The sequence below is a fragment of the Podarcis vaucheri genome, assembly GCF_965113315.1.
Source record: "Podarcis vaucheri genome assembly, chromosome: 8".
NCBI lineage: Eukaryota > Metazoa > Chordata > Lepidosauria > Squamata > Lacertidae > Podarcis > Podarcis vaucheri.
In genome coordinates, this window is record NC_138766.1 from 41,353,591 (window position 1) to 41,375,501 (window position 21,911).

General features: G+C 40.3%; 1 protein-coding gene across 1 annotated transcript in view; it reads right to left on the reverse strand.

The window, feature by feature from the left end:
- Positions 1-2,918: 2,918 nt before the first annotated feature.
- Positions 2,919-21,911, reverse strand: part of CCDC102B (coiled-coil domain containing 102B) — a 544,870-nt gene continuing 525,877 nt past the window's right edge. Inside the window, exons 9-10 of the mRNA XM_082235272.1 lie at positions 19,032-19,202; positions 2,919-4,656 (exon numbers count right to left, since the gene is read on the reverse strand). Coding sequence (XP_082091398.1) covers positions 4,600-4,656; positions 19,032-19,202 — 228 coding nt within the window. The 3' untranslated portion in view covers positions 2,919-4,599. The remainder of the gene's footprint in view (positions 4,657-19,031; positions 19,203-21,911) is intronic.

Below are 21,911 nucleotides of genomic sequence, written 5' to 3' on the forward strand. Positions count from 1 at the left end.
ACACATCGGCTTTGCAAACACTGAAAAAGAATTGGTTGGCAGGCTGCCTTAGGGAAAGTGTTCCTTAGAAATAACCTTTCAGAAAAGCTTGGGGTTTTATCCATTGTTAGTTATTCTCAATGTAGGCCCATTGGAATGAATAGGCACGACCAACTTAGGCCCATTAATTTCAATTGGTCTACTCTAAGTAATAGTTGATTTCAGATTGTGGTAGGGTTATTTAAATATACTTGGACCATGGTCAAAACTATCACCTTACACCATGTTCTGAGACTAACTGGTAAATTCATTTTTGGTGCTGTGATTGTTCCTCCAGCTAGTAACTTCATTGGTGCTGGACTGCTGTGTAAAGGTGGTTGTGTCATCAGAATAGTTTAGGAGTAAAAGATCTGTTTCCGTGTGCTGCTCTGGTTTCGCCAGAAGCGGCTTAGTCATGCTGGCCACATGACCCAGAAAAACTGTCTACGGACAAACGTCAGCTCCCTCGGCCAGTAAAGCGAGATGAGCGCCACAATCCCCGAGTCATTCATGACTGGATTTAATTGTACTTTACCTTTTTTAAAAGATCCCATGCCTTAAAACCCAAGCCTCAAATCTTTCTGCTTAAAGTCCCTGACACGTGATGAATGGAATTGAGGGGAACTGAATGCATACAAGACAAGTTCCATTCACCAGATTGTGGGTGGCAGCTGTGGTGCCATGTGGCTTGCTGCCACTGCTAGGCCTCTTTGGATTTTTTTCTAATGGCCACATGGAGCTGTTGTGCTTCCTCCAGCTGTAGGAATTTAAATTGGCCAGCTGTGATATTGACCAATCACAGGCGGGCACTAGGAGGTGTCACCAGGAGGGCGAGACCAAGAGGAAACTTGGGTCCACTCTCCTGGCATAAAAAGGACCCACCTCCACGCCCTGCGCTACAGTGAGCTTTGGGTCTCCTGCCCCCACACACTTATTTCCATAGGTTGTTGTTTCGCTAAGACTTTACAAAGGAATTATCATTTGCTGTATTCAGAGCCAGAAAGGAATTTTATGTCCAGGCAAAATGTCTGGTCTGGAGGTTTCTGCCTCCTTCACAACAATTGTCACAACTCTGGTGGTTAAGGCATTGGGTACGATCCATAGTAATTTACTGGAAGTGGGGAGTTGTATGGCTTTGCCTTCCCCTTCCAGAAAATTGGGTTAGCCCATTGATTAAAGGAATCCTAGGGGAGGTGTTTTCATCCACAAGCCTGGATGGGGGCTAAGGGCTGTAGCACACCCACAAGGCGGCAATTCTGATGGGCTGTTCCTACTTGATGTAAGTCATAGGGTACTCCTATCCCAGAATTGATCATCTGATCAGCAGGCAGCAGGTAAGCTGACTGAACGGGAAATCACGCAATGCCTGAGCCAAATGTATTTACATCTGTGATCAATAAAGTTGTGGCCTGATTTGATCCAAGAATGTAGCCCTCTGTTTCTTTATCACGTATGCAAGGCACTAGTGGCAGGCTCACTGTGCCTGAGCAAGCAAAGGAAAAGAGATGTTGCTGGAACTTGTTATTGCAAGCAAATTCTTGGAATATAACTGAAGGAAGAAAACCACAAGGCTAGTTGAAGATGATAAGCTGAGTAACAGCCTGACTAAATTCCTTATCTATAGCTGCTTAAACGGACCAGGCAGCACTATAACTTGCGTGAAACCTGTTTGATCAGCGCAATCAGCCTAGCAGCGAGACACTCTGTTGAATTTTTCTCTCAAGCAATATATTGCTTTTCAATAAAGTGATCTTTGACAGATCTTTGAACCCTAAAATAAGTCTGAAGACTGTTTCTCTTCCCCACCCCCACATTAAGACTCTTGATTAGATAATGCCTATGGCCTCTATAATAGCAAAGGTTCCACGCAACATCCTTTATTCTTCAAACTTTTGTTATTGTGGTTGCTTCTAACAATTTTAAAGAAAATAATCTTCCAACATTGACTGCTTTTCTGTCATTCCAAATAAGAGCTTACAAGGTTTACTTAAACTGGGAAAACAAGAAAGACAATTTATTCAGTGCTCCATCACCTAGAACAGTTTGTGCTTTAATATTTTCCTAACAGGATGTATATTTTTGAGCACATCAGCCACAACAAGAGGTGAATGGGATTTACCCTTGGAAGATCTATGCCCATTCACAGAATCGTGGAATTGGAAGGACTATGAGCGTGATCTAGTGCCCCCCCCCGCAATGCAGGGATCTTTTGCCCAACATGAGGCTTGAACTCATGACTCTGAGATTAAGAGTCTTATGCTCTACTGACTGAGCAAAGAACACAGACAATTTGAACAGTTGGGACCAGGTCTTGAGCTACTGGAATGTTAAAAAAGGGGGACTCCCTTTGCCTAAAGACTACAACTGCAGGTTGGCTTTGACATCTGAGAAATATAGCTTTGGACCCAAGCTACAGGTTTGGATCTGAAGAACATAGACTGGAACAAAAATAACTATTGGTGCCATTCTGCAAACACTTTGTTGACATAGCACTATGAGGAAGGTTCTAGAGCAGTTCCCAAGAAGTTGCAGAACATCATTCATCGATGGGCAAGCCTACTGTGGGACTGAAGTGGCTGAAAGATGTGGCCGATTCTTCTTTCTATTTTGCTATGCCTGCCACAAGCTGTTGTAGCGGAAGGGTCCAAGGATCAAGTCCATTGAGAGATTGGCAGGGCTTTGGGTCTAAAACCTGACTTTTTGTGAATGGAAGACTCTTTCCAGGAGTGGAAAGGCACCTTTGGAACAAACATTTAGTCAAGAAGGAAAGGGGGAAAAAAGAAATACAATATCTTGACAGATGTTATAAATTAGTAGATGCACATTTTTCAGCCTAACTGCACAGCAGGTTTACAAGACAGAGTGAATAAAATAACACAAACATATAAAGGAACTACTAATATGGCTACCAAAATATTTATTTTCATGTATTTGCAGCTTCACAAAAGTCTAATATATCCTCAGGAAAACTAACACTTCCTGCCCACTTACAAATCACTTTTGAATATTTTAGGGGCTCCATTCCAGTTACTTTATTATGCCATAGGTGTGGAAGCAAAGAGTACACAATTAGCTCTTTAATATTGATATAAAGTTTTTAAAGCTTTTATACAAAATATGTATTTAAAAGAAAAGTTGCTTCAATCTCATCACAGTCTGGGATTTCACTGACCACAATGGAAATTACTTCTGGGTAGACATGCATAAGATTTCACTGTTAATTTGGCTGATGTATGATAATGGCAAAAATGATTATTCTTACTTTACAAAAATGTTACCTGTCAAGATACAGAGAACATCTGTCTATGAAAATACAAAGAAATAATCAAGACGACAAAAGGTGTACATTAACCATGTTGGTAACATTTCGTACATATTCCAATTGCCCCCTTGGGTGAGGTTAAGGTAAGTGATACCTCACTGCAACATTAATTCTGAATTATTTGGTTACATTTCAGAAAAAAGTAATTAAAATTTAATATACAATCTCAAAGTTCATTCAGAAGACTTCATTACATCTAATTTTTATTTTAATTCTTTTTGTTGCATGAAGGACTTGGGCAGCAGGCCACAGAATATTTTCCTACATTTCAGTATGAGACAGCTCAAGCAATAAAAATTGGGGGCATTTTGTCATTAAACGTGTCAATACTTTAGCAATGAGGTGGAATAGTGACCTTTTAATGATGTCCGGTTCTGAGGTTACCCAGAATAATTGTATTCATATTTCCTTTTTGAACAAGATTATAAAAAATGGCCACCCTTAAATATAATAAAATAATGAACATATTTGCATTAAAATAATGAACTTTTGTGAATTCTTGAACCTTCCTTTTTTTCTTTCTCTTTTGTATGCTTCTTAAATTTTTGTGATGCAAATGTACATATCAACTGGCAGTGGTGATAAAATGCATGGATGTTTTCATCTATCTGCTGTGGAAGACCATGGGTGCTGATGTTCACACTTTATTTTGCAAACTTGTCGTTAGCTGGTTTATGGAGAAAATACTACATTCTAGGAAAAGACTGATATTCAGCAGTGCCCCCTGTTGCCCTCCACGTTAATTTACTGTAGGTATGGGGAATCGACGGCTCACCAGATTATTTGGACTCCAACTCCCATCAGCCCCAGCCAGCATGGCGGCCAGCAGTCTGGGATGAGTTGTAGTCCATCAACATCTGGAGGGCCACATATCCCCTGTCACTGACTTACTGCAGAGGAAACAGCAGCCTACTCACTCTAAGGACCAGAATGGGCTGTGTGTGTGTGTGTGTGTGTGTGAGAGAGAGAGAGAGAGAGAGAGAGAGAGAGAGATGCTCCCATTGCACCACTCCTTCACTTGTCCTTTAAGAAGAAGCCAGAGGTAATGTGTTTGAAGGTATAGCAGGGCTGTGATGCAATTTCGCTCCTCTGTTGTTCTCCATTCTGTCTCATTTTGGGTTTATTTTTTTGACTGGGCAGTAGAACAGATAATGTCATCACGGCAAGATGAGAAGGTGACGAGGGAGAAGGAGGCCAGGTGGTTTGGGGAAAGTGTCGCGAACCCACCAGCTTTGGTGTTGTAAGGAGGAATTATCAGTTCAATGAGAAGATGGATTGTGGGTAAAACTTCTCTCCTTTCCTGTCTCTGAAGGTTTCTGTTAATGAAAGAGAAGGAACAAAATAATGTCTATGTGATGAAATCATTCTTGGCTCTTTACTTTGAACTAGAACGTGCACACTGGAAAAAAAATAAAGTATGAAGCAGAGTCTCTGCTTCTGAAGCAAAAACCCACATTACGCTTTGCACTGGAGTGGACAGTTCATTCTGCTGTTAGCTTATTTAGATAACTATAATTTTAGAGTTATGAAAATATATCCTGCAAAAAATAACCACTTGAGCCACAGCGACAACTTAATTGAAGGAGTTTGAGCAGATTCATCTCCTATTGACCTCACTCTTGGTAGAATATTTATGTCCCCTGCATAACCGTTCACTGTCTGAACCACATCTGCATATGTAAAAATATAAATAAATAAATAAAACCAGCACTTTCTCTTTCCTTTCCCTTTTTTTTCTGCCATGACCCTGAGTTGAAGGAAGACTAACACTCCAGGGATCACTTCCAAAAAATAAATAAATGCTTGGTTATTATACAAATGTCAGGGCAGTTGGCAGAACAGCACCCTAAAGGGAAAAATGAGAAGGCAAGGTTTTCAGGATGATTTATGGTCTGTGTCCTTTCTGAAGTGAGATAAAATGCCTAGGGAGATATGCAACCCACTTGCTGACCTTGCTGAGATATGTCAGAACAGCAACAGGCTCATGAAGCAAACTCTCAAATGGCAAAAGAGTAACTTATTTATGATTTTTGTCAACCTTCTTTAATACTAAACAATGGATAAGCAATGATATCGTCCTTGCTTACCAGCACAGGCTGGGGAGGTAGCTAAAGCTCCCCCCCCTCTCTTTCACACCCACCCACACACCTATAAAGAAAAGTTATCTCCCACTTGAAACTTGGCTTCTCAATGTAACATCTGGTCAGTCTCTCCAGTCTTGTGCAGGAATTCTGCTAGCAGAGAGTGACCTTTGGATCCCACTCAGGATCTGGAAACTCTATTACAGGATCTAATAAAAGGTAACACAATTGCAATGGTTTGTTTACTTGCATATTTTCTGATATGTTCTTCTGATATGCTTTTCAGCAGTTTATACAAGGCAGACAAAGCAGACAACCTCTGTGCAAATAAGTGAATGGACACAATCTGGACATTAAAAATAGAATCATACAAAAAAATAAAGGGGATTGTTGAATCTTCCAAGACATTACATCTGTGACATTTCTTCCCCCCTTTAAACTGGGAATAAGAGGATAACATGGATACTGATTACAAAACTTTCGAGTGTTTCTTAAGGCTTGAATAAGGATTATAAATGGTTCTCTCACTAACTAAAGTCATTATTTAGCACTGATGCTTTAATGTTTCAGAAACAAAGTACACATATTTTGTGATCTAGCTATTCCTGATATAATTAATTCTTACCTTGTTAACTAAAGTGTTTGCGCCCCAGATCTTTCATCTGAAATTCCATCCTTTGTTCATTTTTTGCACACTTGATCTAGTCTAATATATTCATATTTATCATCACTACTTTCCCAGTCCATATGCATAGGATAACATTGTCCATAAGAGCATAATCACAGTTTCATTTCCGTTACTGTTGAATGGCAGGGTCATTATCTCAATATAATGGGTTCACAGTAGGCTCCAAAATCACTGTTTTGATCCTGTACATTACCTTTCTCTTTCAAATAGTACAGTTAGTGATTACCATGCATTGCATTGCAAAAGTACTGTGTGTCATTAGGAAGGCAGCTTGAGTTGATATACTTGGGCCAAATGGAAATTATCTTTTTGAAGGACTCTTTCTAAACTACTTTTTTTGGATATGGGTGCCCTTCCCAGTGGTAGAGCACACACATGGCATGCAAAACATACCCAGGACCAGATTCAGCGTTCTCTGACCAACAGCACTAGCACTGTTGTGTTAGTGTAAGGACAAAAATAATGGTTGCATGATATGAAATCCAGTGCAACAGTTGCACGAGAGGAAGCTTGTTGTGCAACAGGTTGAGCAACAGGAAGCATTAGGGCTATAACAATCTCATATCAAGCAACTGTCCCAGTTTGAGCGGAACATCGTGGATTTAAATAAGTCATCCTGCTCTCCGATTGGACTCCGGAATGTCCTGGGATCCATGTGTCCTCCCTTGGGCAGCTGCCGCTGAGGAGTGCAACTTTCTGTTCTTCTTTTTGCAATGAAAGAAGGTGGCCTCAGTGGCTGCTGGGAGTAGCTGGACTCTCCTCCAATCAGAGTGCATGGCGGGGAGCAGAGAAACGTTGATGGGATGGGATGGTGGAGTGAGGAAGCGAGGACAGCCGTCTGCTTCACCTTGCCCAGCCCCAGCACTGCTGGAGTGCACAGAACACAAGGCCCTGGGGAACTGCAAACTCAGTGAAAAAGTGGTGGCAGTGCACAGAAAAGGAGTGGGTCTTGTGGACAGCAGGGGCGTGAGTGGCCGCCACCACAGAGGGAACAGGAAGCAAAGGGGCTCAGGGTGCTCTCTGCCCTCAACTGTTGAACAGCGGCTCCCCACCCACCCCAGGCTGGCGCTGAGGAAGTTATGGCCTCCACTGCCCCCTCATGTGCCAGAGCCCAGAGCCCAGAGGAGGAGAGGCGCAGAATGGCCGCCATTTTTCCTCTTTGCCACTTCGACCTCTGGCTCGAGCCTGAGCCAGAATTGGAGTTATGACCTGGTAGTACTGGGCCAACACTGCTCTTTCTCTCCACTGCTTCCATCCCCAGCAATTTGACTTGTGCCCATGTCCCGGATCCAAAGCTGAAATGTTGGAAGGCATACGATCTGTTGTGAAACCCGCCACAAAAACTACACTGGCTTCTTGGACCTTTTCTTGCACAACTAATACACTACTAAGGGACTGTAACTTAGCTGAATTCCTCTCTCAGTTTCAACCCCTGGTATCTCCAGATAGGGCTGGGAGAAAATCCTGTCTAAAATCCTGGACAGCTGCTCATGATCAGTAGAGACAGTACTCAGAAGGTGGGTCAATACTCTGACTTGCTCCTCAATAAGCCATCATGTTCTTGCAGCTCTTCGTGGTTTTAAATAATGAAGAAGGTGCATGGCATTTTGCTAAAAAACACAATCAATATATTACTTATAAACAAGTGAGTTTTTAAAGATGAGAGCCTATATAGTCTAATACTTTTTACTCCATGAAGTACTAAAATGTCTTGCACCACCACTATTGCATATCTTAAATGTACCAAGGTTGCTTTTACTGCTCAGTATACATTTGGTAAAACTGACTACAGTGATGCACACTGTAATACCAGCTTAGACTCCATATGCTTGTTACCAGGGGAAAATGATGCTGAAGTTATTTTGGGCTGCAATATTTTTGGGCCATCTTAATTGCCTACCTTTGCTAAGCAATCGACACTCACTTGTGATTTGTTTGTTGGAAATACTTCTGCTTTCACCATCTGTACATTGCAGCAAATGATGAGGACCATAAGAATGCATTATGAAACCAAACAGTCTAGGGAAAATCTGTCAAAGTTACCTAATCACGTATGTGCAATCATATCAAGCTGCTTTGCAGTGTAAGCTGCGGCATAGCTGGGGGTGGAGGAAAAGTTAATGACTGAACAAGGAACTTTGGCAAACTTGTATATCATGCATTTTCGTGTGCATGTGTATGTATATGTATATATGAAAACATTGAGGATGATTGTTAAAACAGAGAAAATTGAACAAGTTATGGGGGTTAGCATGTGAGGCTACAAATATTAGCCACTTCTCACATCTGCCCCATCTCCCTTGCCTTCTGTGACTTTCCATGCACATATAACCCTGTGGCAGATGCCTGGCATATATAAGGTTCCCAAGATCTATCTCTGGCATTGTGGGTTACTGAATCTCAGGTAGTAATGCCATTGCCTGAGACTTCAGAGAACCACTGCTACTAAAAGAAGGTGGTACTGGGCTATTTGAATTGGCTTGAATATAAGGCAGTGCTACATGCACATCTATATCCCTTCATTCACACACTTCTTCATCCCTCATCACACACCCCCTTTATACACCCACCCTTAAAACTCTTGCACCTGACTGCTAGCAGGGTCCCCTGATACCCTCCAACATTTATTTGATGAAAATAGGGACATCCCATTCCATAACGATAATTTTTCTATTTATACTCCACACATCTTACTGGGTTGCCCCAACCACTCTGGGCAGCTTCCAACATATTTAAAAACATAATAAAACACTAAACATTTTAAAAACTTCGCTATACAGGATTGCCTTCAGACGGCTTGGGTGTTGGGTAGCTCCATCCCCTCCAACATTTCTCCAATGAAAATAGGGGCATCCTAAGGAAAAGTGGGACATTCCAGATCAAATTAGAAACTGGGACGGCTTCTCTAAATCAGCAACATCCCTGGAAAAAGGGGGCACTTAGAGGGTCTGTTCCCCTAGCTCCCAAGCCAAAGATTGCCTCTGGCCTCTACAGTAGCCCTTTGTGCACGAAATCTGATAATAATATTACTGCTGGAAATAATTTGATTGCTAACATGCCTACGTGCTTTCTCCAACTCAAACGAGAAAACTCTGGCAGAGGGAGGAAGCGTAATAATGCAGCATTTATTGCACTGATGCTGTAAAATTATTACAGAGTGATGACAGTGGAGGCCTCATGGATGTGTAGTTTTTGTAAGTTATTAATGACCAGCTGTGTCTGCTTTAGCTGTGCTGTTTTATGGTCAAGCCAAACAATAGTTATAGAATCCTAAACAGGATTTTGTAAGCACAAGATAGTTCTTTTATAGAACACCTGTTTTATCCTGAAACAAGAGAGAGAGAGAGAGAGAGAGAGAGAGACAGAGAGAGAGAGAGAAATGCAATGAAGGAGACTTAAATCTTCATAAAAACATTTTGGAGGTGGCTTGCTGAATTTTGCTAACTCAAGACACATTGGTTTTGGAAAGAGAAAAGCATCTGTTGGATTTTATTATATAATGAAAATGTTTATATTGCCATGACACAGTGAGATTTTTTTCCTGGCCTTTTACAGTCTAGTGTACAGAACATCCATCACTGCCAAGAACATGCCATTAGGTTTATTAGAATAAATTCAGCATTTAAAGGCAAGCACTTGGGTTTTATTGAGATAATCCACCAAAATCTCATCAAATGCGCCTCTGGAGACAAACGTAGTCACAACATCAACTTTCATTTCAAAGGGCATGGCTAATTACGAGAGGATCATGCAAAGAGAAACTAAATCTTGAGGGATGTTGGATGTGTTATTAAATCCATCTTCATACATTATGAGCCACATGTTCAATCAACACAAATAAGGAGAGTGGTATCGTGGTGAAAAGCTCTGCTCTGCCCCGCCATCTATGACATTCATTGAACTATTAACCAAGTGCTGACCCCTGCCCTTTGATCTATTCATATTTACGGTACAGCTGTATAGCTGCATACACAGCTTTGCTGATGTGAACAGGCATAGATTGGGGTGGGGCAGAGTATTCATGGATTGAAAGCCACCCAGGGAACTTTAGTTGTTAGGTGGTATACACATATTTACAATAAAAAAATATACATATGGATCATAAGAAGGGCTGGTGCACAGCAGCTTCAACTGATTCTGTTCCTTCAGTCACCTATTGCATCTTTCTGACTCTTGAGAGAAGCAAAGACTGGAGCTTAGGAGCTACCCAACCATTGAAAATCTAGAGTTTAAGTACTATTGGGAGCCAACTATTCCCTGTGGAGCAGGAAGGGGTCTTTCTGGATGAATGGGTTTTATTCCTTTCTACCTTTGTTTATTTCCCACAAGTTTCTCTCTGCTTATAATTCTGTTTATTTCACAGAGTTTGAATTTGAGAAGACATGACCCCAGTGAGAAATGGCTAACTGGTTATCTGAATGTTTCCTGAATCATGAGTTTACTTTCAGAGGAAGATACTATTGTTTATGTGAAACCCAATTCTTTCTTATGTGTGATAATTAAACTTTGCTGGTAACACAGAATTCATGTGTTAGTCTTTACATTAAGTATTAGGAGGTCGGGGTATTTATGCATGCCTTTCAGGTCACATTATTTAAATAAAGACTAGTAGCAGGGTCAAGATAATTCATAATGGAGGTCTCTTTTTCTATCAAGTTATGCCAACCGCTCTGTTGCCATGACCAACAGCAATAAACCATGCCAAAAAATAAATAAATCCAAATTGACACAAACAATTACAACTGAAATACAGTAAGATTTTGATGCCTATATCAATGCACTTTTTTGTGTGAAAAAAGTGGAAGACATCCTTTCCAGTATGATTTGCCATATTTAGTTGAAATATATATGAGCCCTAAGAAACAAGGAAATTGTACCACACGCAGCCAGGATAAATATTCTAGATTACTCGATGGAATTTGCATACTGCTTCCAATAAAATGCTAGGCAAATCATTGGAAAAGCAATGAAGTCTCACCATGATTTAAAAGCCCTATTAGGAATTGACAACTGAAAATCTGGAATGAAATCTAATAATGGTAAATCATTTATAACAAGCACTAATATTCTACCATGCACATTTTTTAAGGGGCTGCCACAGCATGTGTCCCCTTATGGCATCTTGCACAGCACAGGACCCATAACTAAACATTTCTGAGCACCCTGCATGTTCAGGGTGCAGCTGAGCATGCATGCTAGAGGCGAAGGCACTCCCACAGTATATCAGGAGGCTGTTTTCAATGACAACCGATACAGGTCTGACTCTTTAACGACACGGAAAGTTGAGGCCCATCTTTGACATTTAGGCTACAGTCCTAACCCCACTTGAATGCAGCATGATTAACTTCTGAGAGGAATTGTGTTGTTATTTATCCATTTTCTTTGTGCTCTTATCCTGGGATAGTCTTGAAATCTGATGAAATTACTAAGGCATAGTTCCTTGCAAAAAAGAAGCTTGTGATTGCCAGCAGATGGAAAGCAGTTTGAGGCTTGAGAGAGAGAGCATAATGGATGACTATAACTAATTTAGGTCTGCATCACTCAGGATGCCCAACCAGCAGATGGCTAGCAATCCCCATGATTTTGCAGTCCCAGGAAGGTGGTATAGTGAAGTATTTGATAAACCACCATACATGGCTAATATGGCATATTGAGCTTAACAGGTCACAAGTGCAAGTTGCCATATTTCAAACAGTGAAAATCTAGACAGAAAAGTTGTTGATTCCCCCCCCCCCGCAATATTTAGCCGATTTCCACCCAGACACTGCAGCCGACTGCAGTATTCTGGATATGTCTGGGAAATTCCAGATGTATGGCAACCCTACACAAGTGATGCTGGCCTCACTGTAATGCAATACACTGGAGAAGTAAATTCCATAAATTGCACTGTGTTATGAGTATACCCCATATCTCATTTTTGTGTGTGTGGAATGTGTGTGCCCTGTGCTTCCTATTGTATTGTATTTCCTATTGAGGGAAAATGGTTCCAGAAACAAAGGCTCCCTTCTTTTTGGATGCTTTGAAGAATTGGAAAACAGAACAAAAGACAATTTCCTCCAGATGAAGGATTTAAAGTGATGAGCAGCACAATAGTTGACTGATTCACATTAACTAGCCCATACCATTTAGATTCCATACCATTTAAGACTATGGACACATAATACACCCCCTAACATGACATGATAGTGCCATTATTGCCTGCAGTATAAGCATTATTTCTTACGTTGTGATAAAGTCTGTGCTCAAACAGGTCTTCCTGGTTTTGATAGCATTCAAAAACTGTGGGTCTGTTTGACTACAGATGTTACTGAGAAAGCAAATGCAAGAACAACACAGTGGACCAAAGACTATAACGATTCTATATTGCCAAATCTCTGAAAAACTACCATCTCTACACAGCTCAAAGAAAACAAACTGCTTCTAGTGACTTTTAAATAACAACAACTACTCTTACATAAGGCCACTCAATAGCATTGTCCTCTGGATGGCTCACAAACACAAAATATTAACACACAATAACATAAAAGAATCATATAATAAAATAGCAACTTGTGACCTAAAGATTTCCAGCAGAGAGCAGAATAAAACCAGATAGCTTAAAAAAAATTAATACACAGCACATAAGCAATGGTTTAAAACAAAAATATCACAGGTTCTGTAAAAGACCTGGGAAGGAGAAAAAAGTCTTTAAAGTGTTTTAAAGAAACTGAAATTGATGTACTTTAATTTAATTTTATGTTTGATGTACCCCATGCTGGAATTGTTTGTCTGATGACAGATAAGTAAAGAATAAAAATATATAAAGAAATAAAGAATATAAGGAAGGTGTTAGGGGAACCTATCAGGGGAGGGAATTCTACAAACGGGATACCAACACAAAGAAGGCCACTTCCCTGGTGCACAGGTGCCTCACTTCACATGTTGAAGGCTCCTGGATTGGATCTCCTTCAGATGATATCATGGTTTGGATAGGTATATGACAGAGAATGCCCTTACTTTTAAACAGGACTTGTGGGCTATCATAGTAAAACCTTCCTGTGTTTTATTCCATATTATTGTGTTTTATTCCATATTATTGGGTTTATTTTTTGGAGGGATATAACAGCAAACCTGCAATGCATCTCATTAGCTGCAATTTTAACAAGTTTACAGTCACAGAAGCTTTTTTAAAAATGGCATTGTTAGTGGAGTCCCTAAGAAATAATAAAACATTTCCCAGCCAGATGGCTCAGTCACACTAAAGGAGTTGAGAGAATAAAGCTCTGCAAAGTGGAGCAATTAAGAGAACTGCCAACCGGCATGCTACCTATCCTGTTTGTGACCTCCCAAATCTCTGAGGTTATTGAGAGAATTTGCAAGAAGCTGTATCTAAATGAGACCGGCTTAAATCCTGCTTTTATTTATTTACTTATGCATTTGTGCATATTATATTTAAATGGACACACACACCCTTGCAAATTTTAAACTAAAGCATCCTAGGAAAGATAGCTCAATCACAAATGTATCCTGGCCTCACAACATTTTTAAAGAAGCACAATTAAATATTTGAGCAGAAATAAGGATTCACGTCAAAAGCTGTGAAAGTGATTAATTTCCTAGACGTGCCTGCTGTGCATTCGGGCTTCATAGTTTGTCAAGGAAAAAGGACCATTAGGTGTGATTTATAAATTTAAAAAGAATTGTTCATTTCAGCTGCATCAGGTACAGAAACGTTGTTGTGAGGAATCTGCTAAACTGTCCTCATGTACGCACATAGGAATTTAACAATAAATGAAAGGTTAAAAGTTGGCAGAGTAAGCCCATGAAAGATTACTACGTCTTCCACGCAGTAACCTTGTGGTGATTCATGAGCTATCCTGTACAGTTAAGATTTTGCTGTGAATCTAAGAGATATAAATGGTTAATATCTCTAAAACTTCAGTACTTTAGCATGGTAACACTTCATAGTATGGGGAGAGGAATGCTAATGGATCTGAAAAGGTAAAGATGCTCCATCCAACATGGGATGGAATAGATAACCTGTAGAAGGAAGAGCAGTAGAAGAAGAATCTGAAGAGCCTTATCTTGAATGGATGGCACAACAGGGACATAACAAGGATGCAAGAAGGCCCAGGAGTTTCTGAACAATGTGGGCATATTGTACATGAGTGTGGGCAGTAGGTTCTTAATAACGTTGGAGTGCTCCTGTGGTTCAGGCATATGTTGAATCCAGAAAGGTATCCACACATGAGAGATGTGCTAAGCAGAAATAATTGGTGATGTGCCAGGTTGATTGAAAATCATCAAAAATTCTCTGTTCTATTCCCAGAGATGGGTGATTCTTAGAATTGCATGCTTAATAAAGATCCTTGAGGCTATGAAGAGTCTGACTGAGAGAACTTTGAACCAAAAATGCTTTTCTATGTATATAAATCTGAGAAAGGGACAGTATTTTATCTGATGCTTATGTGGAAATACATGTCTTGGAGACCCAGATTACACAACAGAGGATCATGGGCCGGAGGGAGAGGGAGCTTTCCGCAATATTTCCATCTCACAAGGGAATTTATAGTGGACCCATAAGGAAAGAAGAAAAAGCTCCGGAGAGAGAAGAATAGCTGCAGAAATTAATGGAATATGCAGAAATGGTGAAACTTACCGAAAGAATAAGAAATACTGATAACAAACTTTTTATTAAGAAATAGAAATGGTTTCTTGAATATTTACAAACAAATTGCAAACAGATCAAGAAATTAGCAGGACTACTGGAAAAACCTGCAGTTTCTTTTCTATCTATCTATCTATCTGAAAAGATTGAGACAATTTGGGATATGCAGGGAGAGATGAAAACAATTTTAAGGAACTGCAGAAAGAGAGGGGGAGAAGTTGATATTCAAAATGTCAGAATTACTGTTGATTGATATTTCAGAAATCTTTTTTGCTATAATTATTTTTTTTCTTCTTTGTTATAATTGAAAATTATACATAGATGATAGATAGATGATAGATAGATAGATAGATAGATGATTGATATAGATAAATAGATGATTGAGATAGATAGATAGATAGATAGATAGACAGACAGACAGACAGACAGACAGATAGATAGATGATAGACAGATAGATACTGAACCCTTATCCACTTGAATGAGTCCCCACTCTCCTTCATTGAGAAGAAAGTTGCATGAACTGTTTTCATCATTGAATACCTTCTCTTTAATTTCTCATTCCACTTCCAAGAATGAGGAAAGACAACAGCAATGAAACTAAAACTATCCAACTATTGTTGGTAGAAAAGTGGTTCCCATGGAATTATTGACAACTTCTGCTGGAACCTTTCTAATATGGATGTTTGTTCTGCCAGGAGCTAAAGGATGTTTAGCCTTAGATAGAATAATCATGATCACCAGGACCAGGTCTTGCTTCAGGAGTCAATGCTGATGAACAGCCTTCATACCTGCCTTTGTTTTGGCCAGCTTAGAAAGCTTGCTCAGATCCCCACACATTGGGGATTTCTTAGGCACCTCTTTAGTGGGCTTTATGGAGGTTGGGGGCATCTATCTGAAGGGAAAGATCTGTGCACCTTGTGATCTCAAAGCTTCCCAAAATCTAACAAACTGTAATGCCTGCTCATTGTGGGTGGGAGGCAGAGTTGTAGTGCTGCTGAATTGACCCTGGGAAATACCTTCAAATGCAGGAAAGTAGGCCTGGCTGATTTTGACTCAAAGTCAGAATTGAAACAGCAGAGTCTCCCTAAGAGATTGATCCAAGACCTATAGGCCCTGGAATGCCAGCTGTGTAGAGATGGAAGGAGAATGAGAGGGATGTTGTTGGAGAAGCAGAAGAGAAAGCAAAAGAGTGAAGAACACCAGGTCGAGGAGAGAGACAAAAGAGAGCAGCAGAGGGAAGAAGAGTGATTTTGGAGGAAGGCAAGGGGAAGCAGAAAAGTGGAGAAGGCAATCAGGAAGACAAATGAGAAAAGGAAAAAGAAGGGACAAATAGAGCAGCCTCCACCACTGAAAAATAGTGAAACTCACAAGCAGGGAACAGGAGTAGCTGTCCAAGGAACTGTGAAAGTGACTTTATGGTACTGACAGCCCTAAGTGGAAGTTAGGATCAAAACTTATTATATTGCATTTGGTCTATATGGTTATATTTGCTATTTGGTTATTCATTTCTTGCTATCTGGGGAACAATATGAAACTCTCCACTTCAGGAGCATATGCTGGCAGTAGATTCCACACAGCTGAGCAGAGCTGGGCAGAGAGTCACCTCCACATCTTATCCAAACTCCCTCCTGCAGATTGCTCTGTCCATTAAATATCTGCCTGTCTATCACTATGTATTTGACCCTCACCTTAGTTACTAAACCTTATGGCTTTACAGCACCTTAGCAGTTTTAGAGAAGGACATAAGAGAAGAACTTTAAAACCTGGATTTTCTCTCCACCCTAGCTTGCTTAGTAAACTTTTGGCAAACTGTATGTGTCCCTAAATCTATAGCAAGTTGGGCCGTGGTGGCATCATCAAACTGGGCATCTTCGCCCCACACTCTTCACACTTTCTTAAGATGTCCCACTACTTGAATCAATCAACAGCTGAATATCGCCTCACGATGAGAAAGAACACAACTGAATTGTGATTTTCACTCTTGCTTAGAAAAGAGAAGACTCAGCTCTTTGTTCCACGATGGATAAAGATGAAGTACCATAAGTGGAAAATGCACCAAGTCCACCCCTTGACTGAGATGCTTCACCTCAAAAGATCCTTGTCAGGTGAATAAGAAAGAGCACTGTGGGCACCAAACGCTCCAGAAGGTTCTGGAAAGTGGGCTGTGCAAGCACCACTTCCACACTGTGAGTCAATACAAAGTCCACGATGGATAACTTGACTTGTTTAAGGAGCAGAATAAATCAAATTTTAGTATAAATGGTATAAAATGATACTGACAGTATAAAAGCAGCATAGGAAATTAAGTTAGGCAGAATTAAATTATCCCATCTGAAATTAAGCCAGATTCTGCCCTCAATTAACATAGCACAACCCCCAAAATCGATGGGTGGAATTTGGCCAGAATTTGCTTGAACCCCTAATGCCATGGGACTTAATAATTAAGAGTGGTCAGGACCTCAGTTTTGTGCATCATCCAAAGACATATTAATGTACTTTCTACTATAAAAAAAAAATCAATATATTATCTTTAAAATGCTGACTGATGCAGAGTTGCTTCCAGTTTTCTAAATTCCAAGAAAGTAGCATCTGACTTCTCCCTAAATCTAAAATAAACACCAATCTTTCACTTTTTGGCCAGTCATTGGATATGCCCACACTATCAGAACTTTAATTCTACAGTGAACAAATTTAAGTGAGTTGGTAAACTAGTGGCTTAAACTGGCTTAATCCAAGATGTAGGGAACAATCCTGCAGACAGTTCCGTGTGCTGCAGTCCTGACTGAGCAGTCCTGAGTATATTATAGCTGGAACAATGGGAAACCTGAGACTTCTCTTAAGAAAAATGTCCCTTCAATCTAAAAAGAAAGTCTTATTACAATTAAATGATGCATTGAAAACACCTAGCCTTCTTTCTCCCCCGACCCACCTATAAGCAAGGGGGAAGTAATTATGCTTTTGACATTTTCAAGGAAGTCACTTGTCAGTAGGTGTTTTATTTCATAGTAATAAGAAGCTCATGCAATTTACCAAACATATACATTTTTAATGGATCTAGATATAAAATTTCACTGTAATTTACTGTCATATCTAACCGGAATTTTTTTTAAAAAAATCAAGTGTTTTCTAATTATTGTCTATATTGCTCTTGGTATTAGTTTTATAGATCTTTAAGGCTTTGGGACCATAAGGCCTAGCTAGCTTGACCATAAAGGATTAGCCCTTTTTTTCCTTTTCTTGTGAAAACCAATTTAAGTGAAGATGTGCACCATGCCCACAGGCCAACAGAGCTGAATTAATGAACCTTAAATGAGTTGTTAATTTTTTTTTTACAGGCAAGTTCTGAAGCATGCCAAGTTTCAAACTACAGAGAGGCCCTGAAGCAATTTTGTACTTGCAAGTGAGTGAATTACAGAAGCTGGTTCTGGTTGGTCCAGTCATCCCTTTGCAAGGACACCGCGACAAGATTTAGCAGAGAACTCCTCTTCTAAGGGTGGGCACTGAAAACCATTTTCACTTCAGAGTGATTTTTGCTGTCACTTTTTGATGAGCTCCATGGGAATACACTTAATTTTTAATTTTATTTTTTACTAATAGGGGTTTGTGGATGTGTCATCACAAGGGAGGCCCTGTGGAGATTGCCACTTTTCCTAGCATGGCTTCGTGCTTCTATAGCTGCCTCACTGGCAGAAGGTGGTAACGCATAAGCTATTAAAGGCGAAACTAACTAACAACCCCCTGCATGAGGACCCCAGCTCAAAAGTTTCTGAAAACCATCCATAAGACCATTCCTCATATAAGTCGCACTTTATGAAACTGACACGCCACAGTTCAATAGAATAGAATGAGCATCTTATAGCTGATAATGGTATTTATTCATTAAAAGTAACAGAGATTTTTCAAACTGAAATATTATTTGGCCTGGTTGGGGACAAAAAATCATTGTGGTCTAAAATTATTTTCTTCTGGGAAGGGGAAAAGTTAACGTGTAAAGAACTTTAAGATTGCTGTCACATTTTGCAGGGGAGTTCAGATTAATTTTTGGACAACCAGTTTATATGCAAGAAATTAATCTTACAAATCCAGAGCATTTCTGAAGCAGACCTTAGGACGCAAAGTGATGAGAGAAGGTACAGGTGTGGAGAAGGGAAATAAAATTGGTCAAACCATGGCCCATTTCTCTAGTAACCGTGATAACATATAAATGATTTGAAATGCATTGTCATTCATTTGCATACTTAATGTGTATCTGATAACAATTACAATCTACGTACCTTGCTTTCTGCCTCTTTTAATTTTCTTCTTAGATCTTCAATCCGAATGCTCAGCTGCTTTGCTTCTGCCTTATGCTGCTCCGCCTTCTTTCTTGTTTGTGCCAGTTCTGCCAATATGTCTTGGTCCTGCTTGTATAGCTCACCATCACTGCATGGCAGATGCACAAGGTCCTTATAACAAATCCAACATAAACACTGAATCAGTGGGGAAAGTAAACATCTTTTGGTGACTACATGTAGGGTGCTTTAAGAAATTTCATGCATCAGCTCTGATAGTATGGTGAATTGCTCAGGTGCAATGCCTTACAAATCAGGGTACACTTCCATACACATATGCAATGGGAGTTTTGGGAGGCAAGCATATGGTTAAACATAGACACTCACACATCCATCCATTTCTATATGGGTTGCTGCTAAAGTGAATTTTGCATTACTCTGATAAATTTTGAAGAAAACCCTAAGAGTTTTGATTTAAAAAAATACTGGCAACATGTTTCAGGAGAGTATACAAATGGAATGAATGTGATTCCTATTTAGGGACTGTGTTCCAAAGTATAATGATCGTAAAACACTGTTGTGAAGAAAAATATTGGGGTAGTTTATAATGGTATTCTATTGGTTCTGATGCGGGGAAAGGAAACATCTCCATTGGTGTCTAGCCTCTTCTTCTGCTGTAGCTGCAGGGAAATGTCAGGGTTGTCTATGATAATGTCAGGAGTACAGCTGTGGAAAATTAAATGACATTTTAATCAAGAGACACCAGAGCTGTTACAGTTATTCTGAAGAATCTTTCCATCCATGCATTAGAGACTCTGCAGTTCTCATTTCAACCCAATATTAAAATAAAGTTCTTCTGCCTCTGGAACATTTTAGTAAATGAAAATCTGTGCACACACCTGCTTTCTTCAGCCAACTTCTCATTTAAGTCAAGTATGCACTTTCATGACTCATTGAGCCTTCTCCTCAGTATTAAAGCAATAATAATTTCTTCATAAATTGCAAAGGGGCTCCAACCCAAACAGTGGAACAGCTAGCTCAAGGATAACCAAGCTAAAAAGTTTTGTTCTTGATAGTACTAATGTGCATAGTATCTTCCAATCGTGAGCATATTTAAATGTTTTCCTCCTGTTGCTTTTAAGAATTCCTAGTGAGATTGCTTTGGAAAGGGATAAGTGCATTGCATAGAAGGATAGTAGCCAGAAGGAATTGGGGGTGACGAGTTATCACCAGAGAATCAGCTTACAAACTCAGGACATGGACTCAAGCATTTGTAGTTAAAACATCAGGGGTGTGATGCAAACTGGGCATTAAGGGCATCGCCTAGTGTGTTAGAATGTGGCCCCCGTGAAATGCCTGTGTGTGTGTGTGTGTGTGTGAGAGAGAGAGAGAGAGAGAGAGAGAGTTGTACAGGGGTGAATATTTAAAGCTCAGCCTGGATAGGATGGAGAAAAAGTCAAACATAAAGCCAGGTGGGAAATAGCAAGTTAGGAATGGATGGGTCAGGCTCAGCTTGGTTTGTGCAGGTTTTGCACATCATCAATAGTATGGTCCAATCCACATTACCACCCAGATATTTCTGCTTCTTGCTTCCTCATGTTTCACATGACACATGTCTAGCAATGCCACCACTTTTGCCCTTAATTCCATGATTTCTCAGACCACTTATAGGAGGACTTAAAAAAACAGCAACTGAGATTATCGCTCATGAGCTATAGATTTCCATGTGAACCACCCAAACACTTTTATTGCTATTTTTAGTGCTTTTGATCGTTCATAACATTTTTAATGCTATTTCTCAATGCACACCTCCATCTGTGCTTCATTGGGAAACCCTTCCCCACAAAACCTCACTTTTCAGAGGGATTGTTGGGAGAAATGAGTATGATTGTGATCTCGTTCTTTTTGGCAGCACAGCTCCTCCACCTCAGCCAATATAGCCCAAAGTGAGTCCTTATTGAGCATGAAATGCTGGGTCCTTGTAAATGGCTGGGGGTGGGGCCAGAAGCCCACCCTTTCCAGGAACTCTTGGTGTAACTGGGCCATGGGGAAGATAGATTTCCCCTCAGTTATTTAATTCTCTCATGTTAATGAGATAGGAATCCTGTCATTAACTTGTGTAAGGAAAAATATCTTGGATACCTGAAAGTAGTCTGTGGAGAGGAGTACCTCCCAACCCCCACCACTAGTGAACTTAGGGTAAAAGGGTTCTTGCTGTGGGGCAGAAATCCCCACAGGCATTTATGTGGGTCTAGCCTCTTCTGTCCCCCTGTTCAAGTTCATGAAAGGCCAGCACAGCTTTCAGTCTCTCCGCAGATGTATTGTTTAAAATGTTGATGAAGTTGTGACCCTCAGTTTACCTAATTCTTTTTGCCAGACTATGGGTGCCGTCAGGCCCGTGCAGAGTGGTGAGGTGGGGGCCCGATGGGTACACTTGCCCTGGGCCTCAGAGGACTAAGCCAGCTCCCCCCCCCCCGAATGGGACAGCCATGCAGTTGACACTTTTACCAATCAACATGCCATAAATATTCATGCTGATTTGAAGACTTCACTGGGCCATCCAGTACACAAACGCAGCAGGTGAGGCAGCAATAAAACGAGACAGTGAAAGCCACCATTTCTCCAAGACACCATGCAGAGCCATGGAAAACAAGAAACAGGGAAAGGATAAAGCAATGATTTTGTTTTGCACTATGCTCTATAGTCTAGCAAGCCCTCTTCCCCATTAGGAGCAATCCTCTGGTCACAGAAGGGAAGTTGAAAGATGACTTGATGGAACTATAGCTTTTTTTGGTAGTAATTTACATGAGTAGATGGAACATTTTTTGCTCATTATTGACAAGATTGACAGCTGTCAGCTGAAAACAGGTAGTCAAGTTAGCA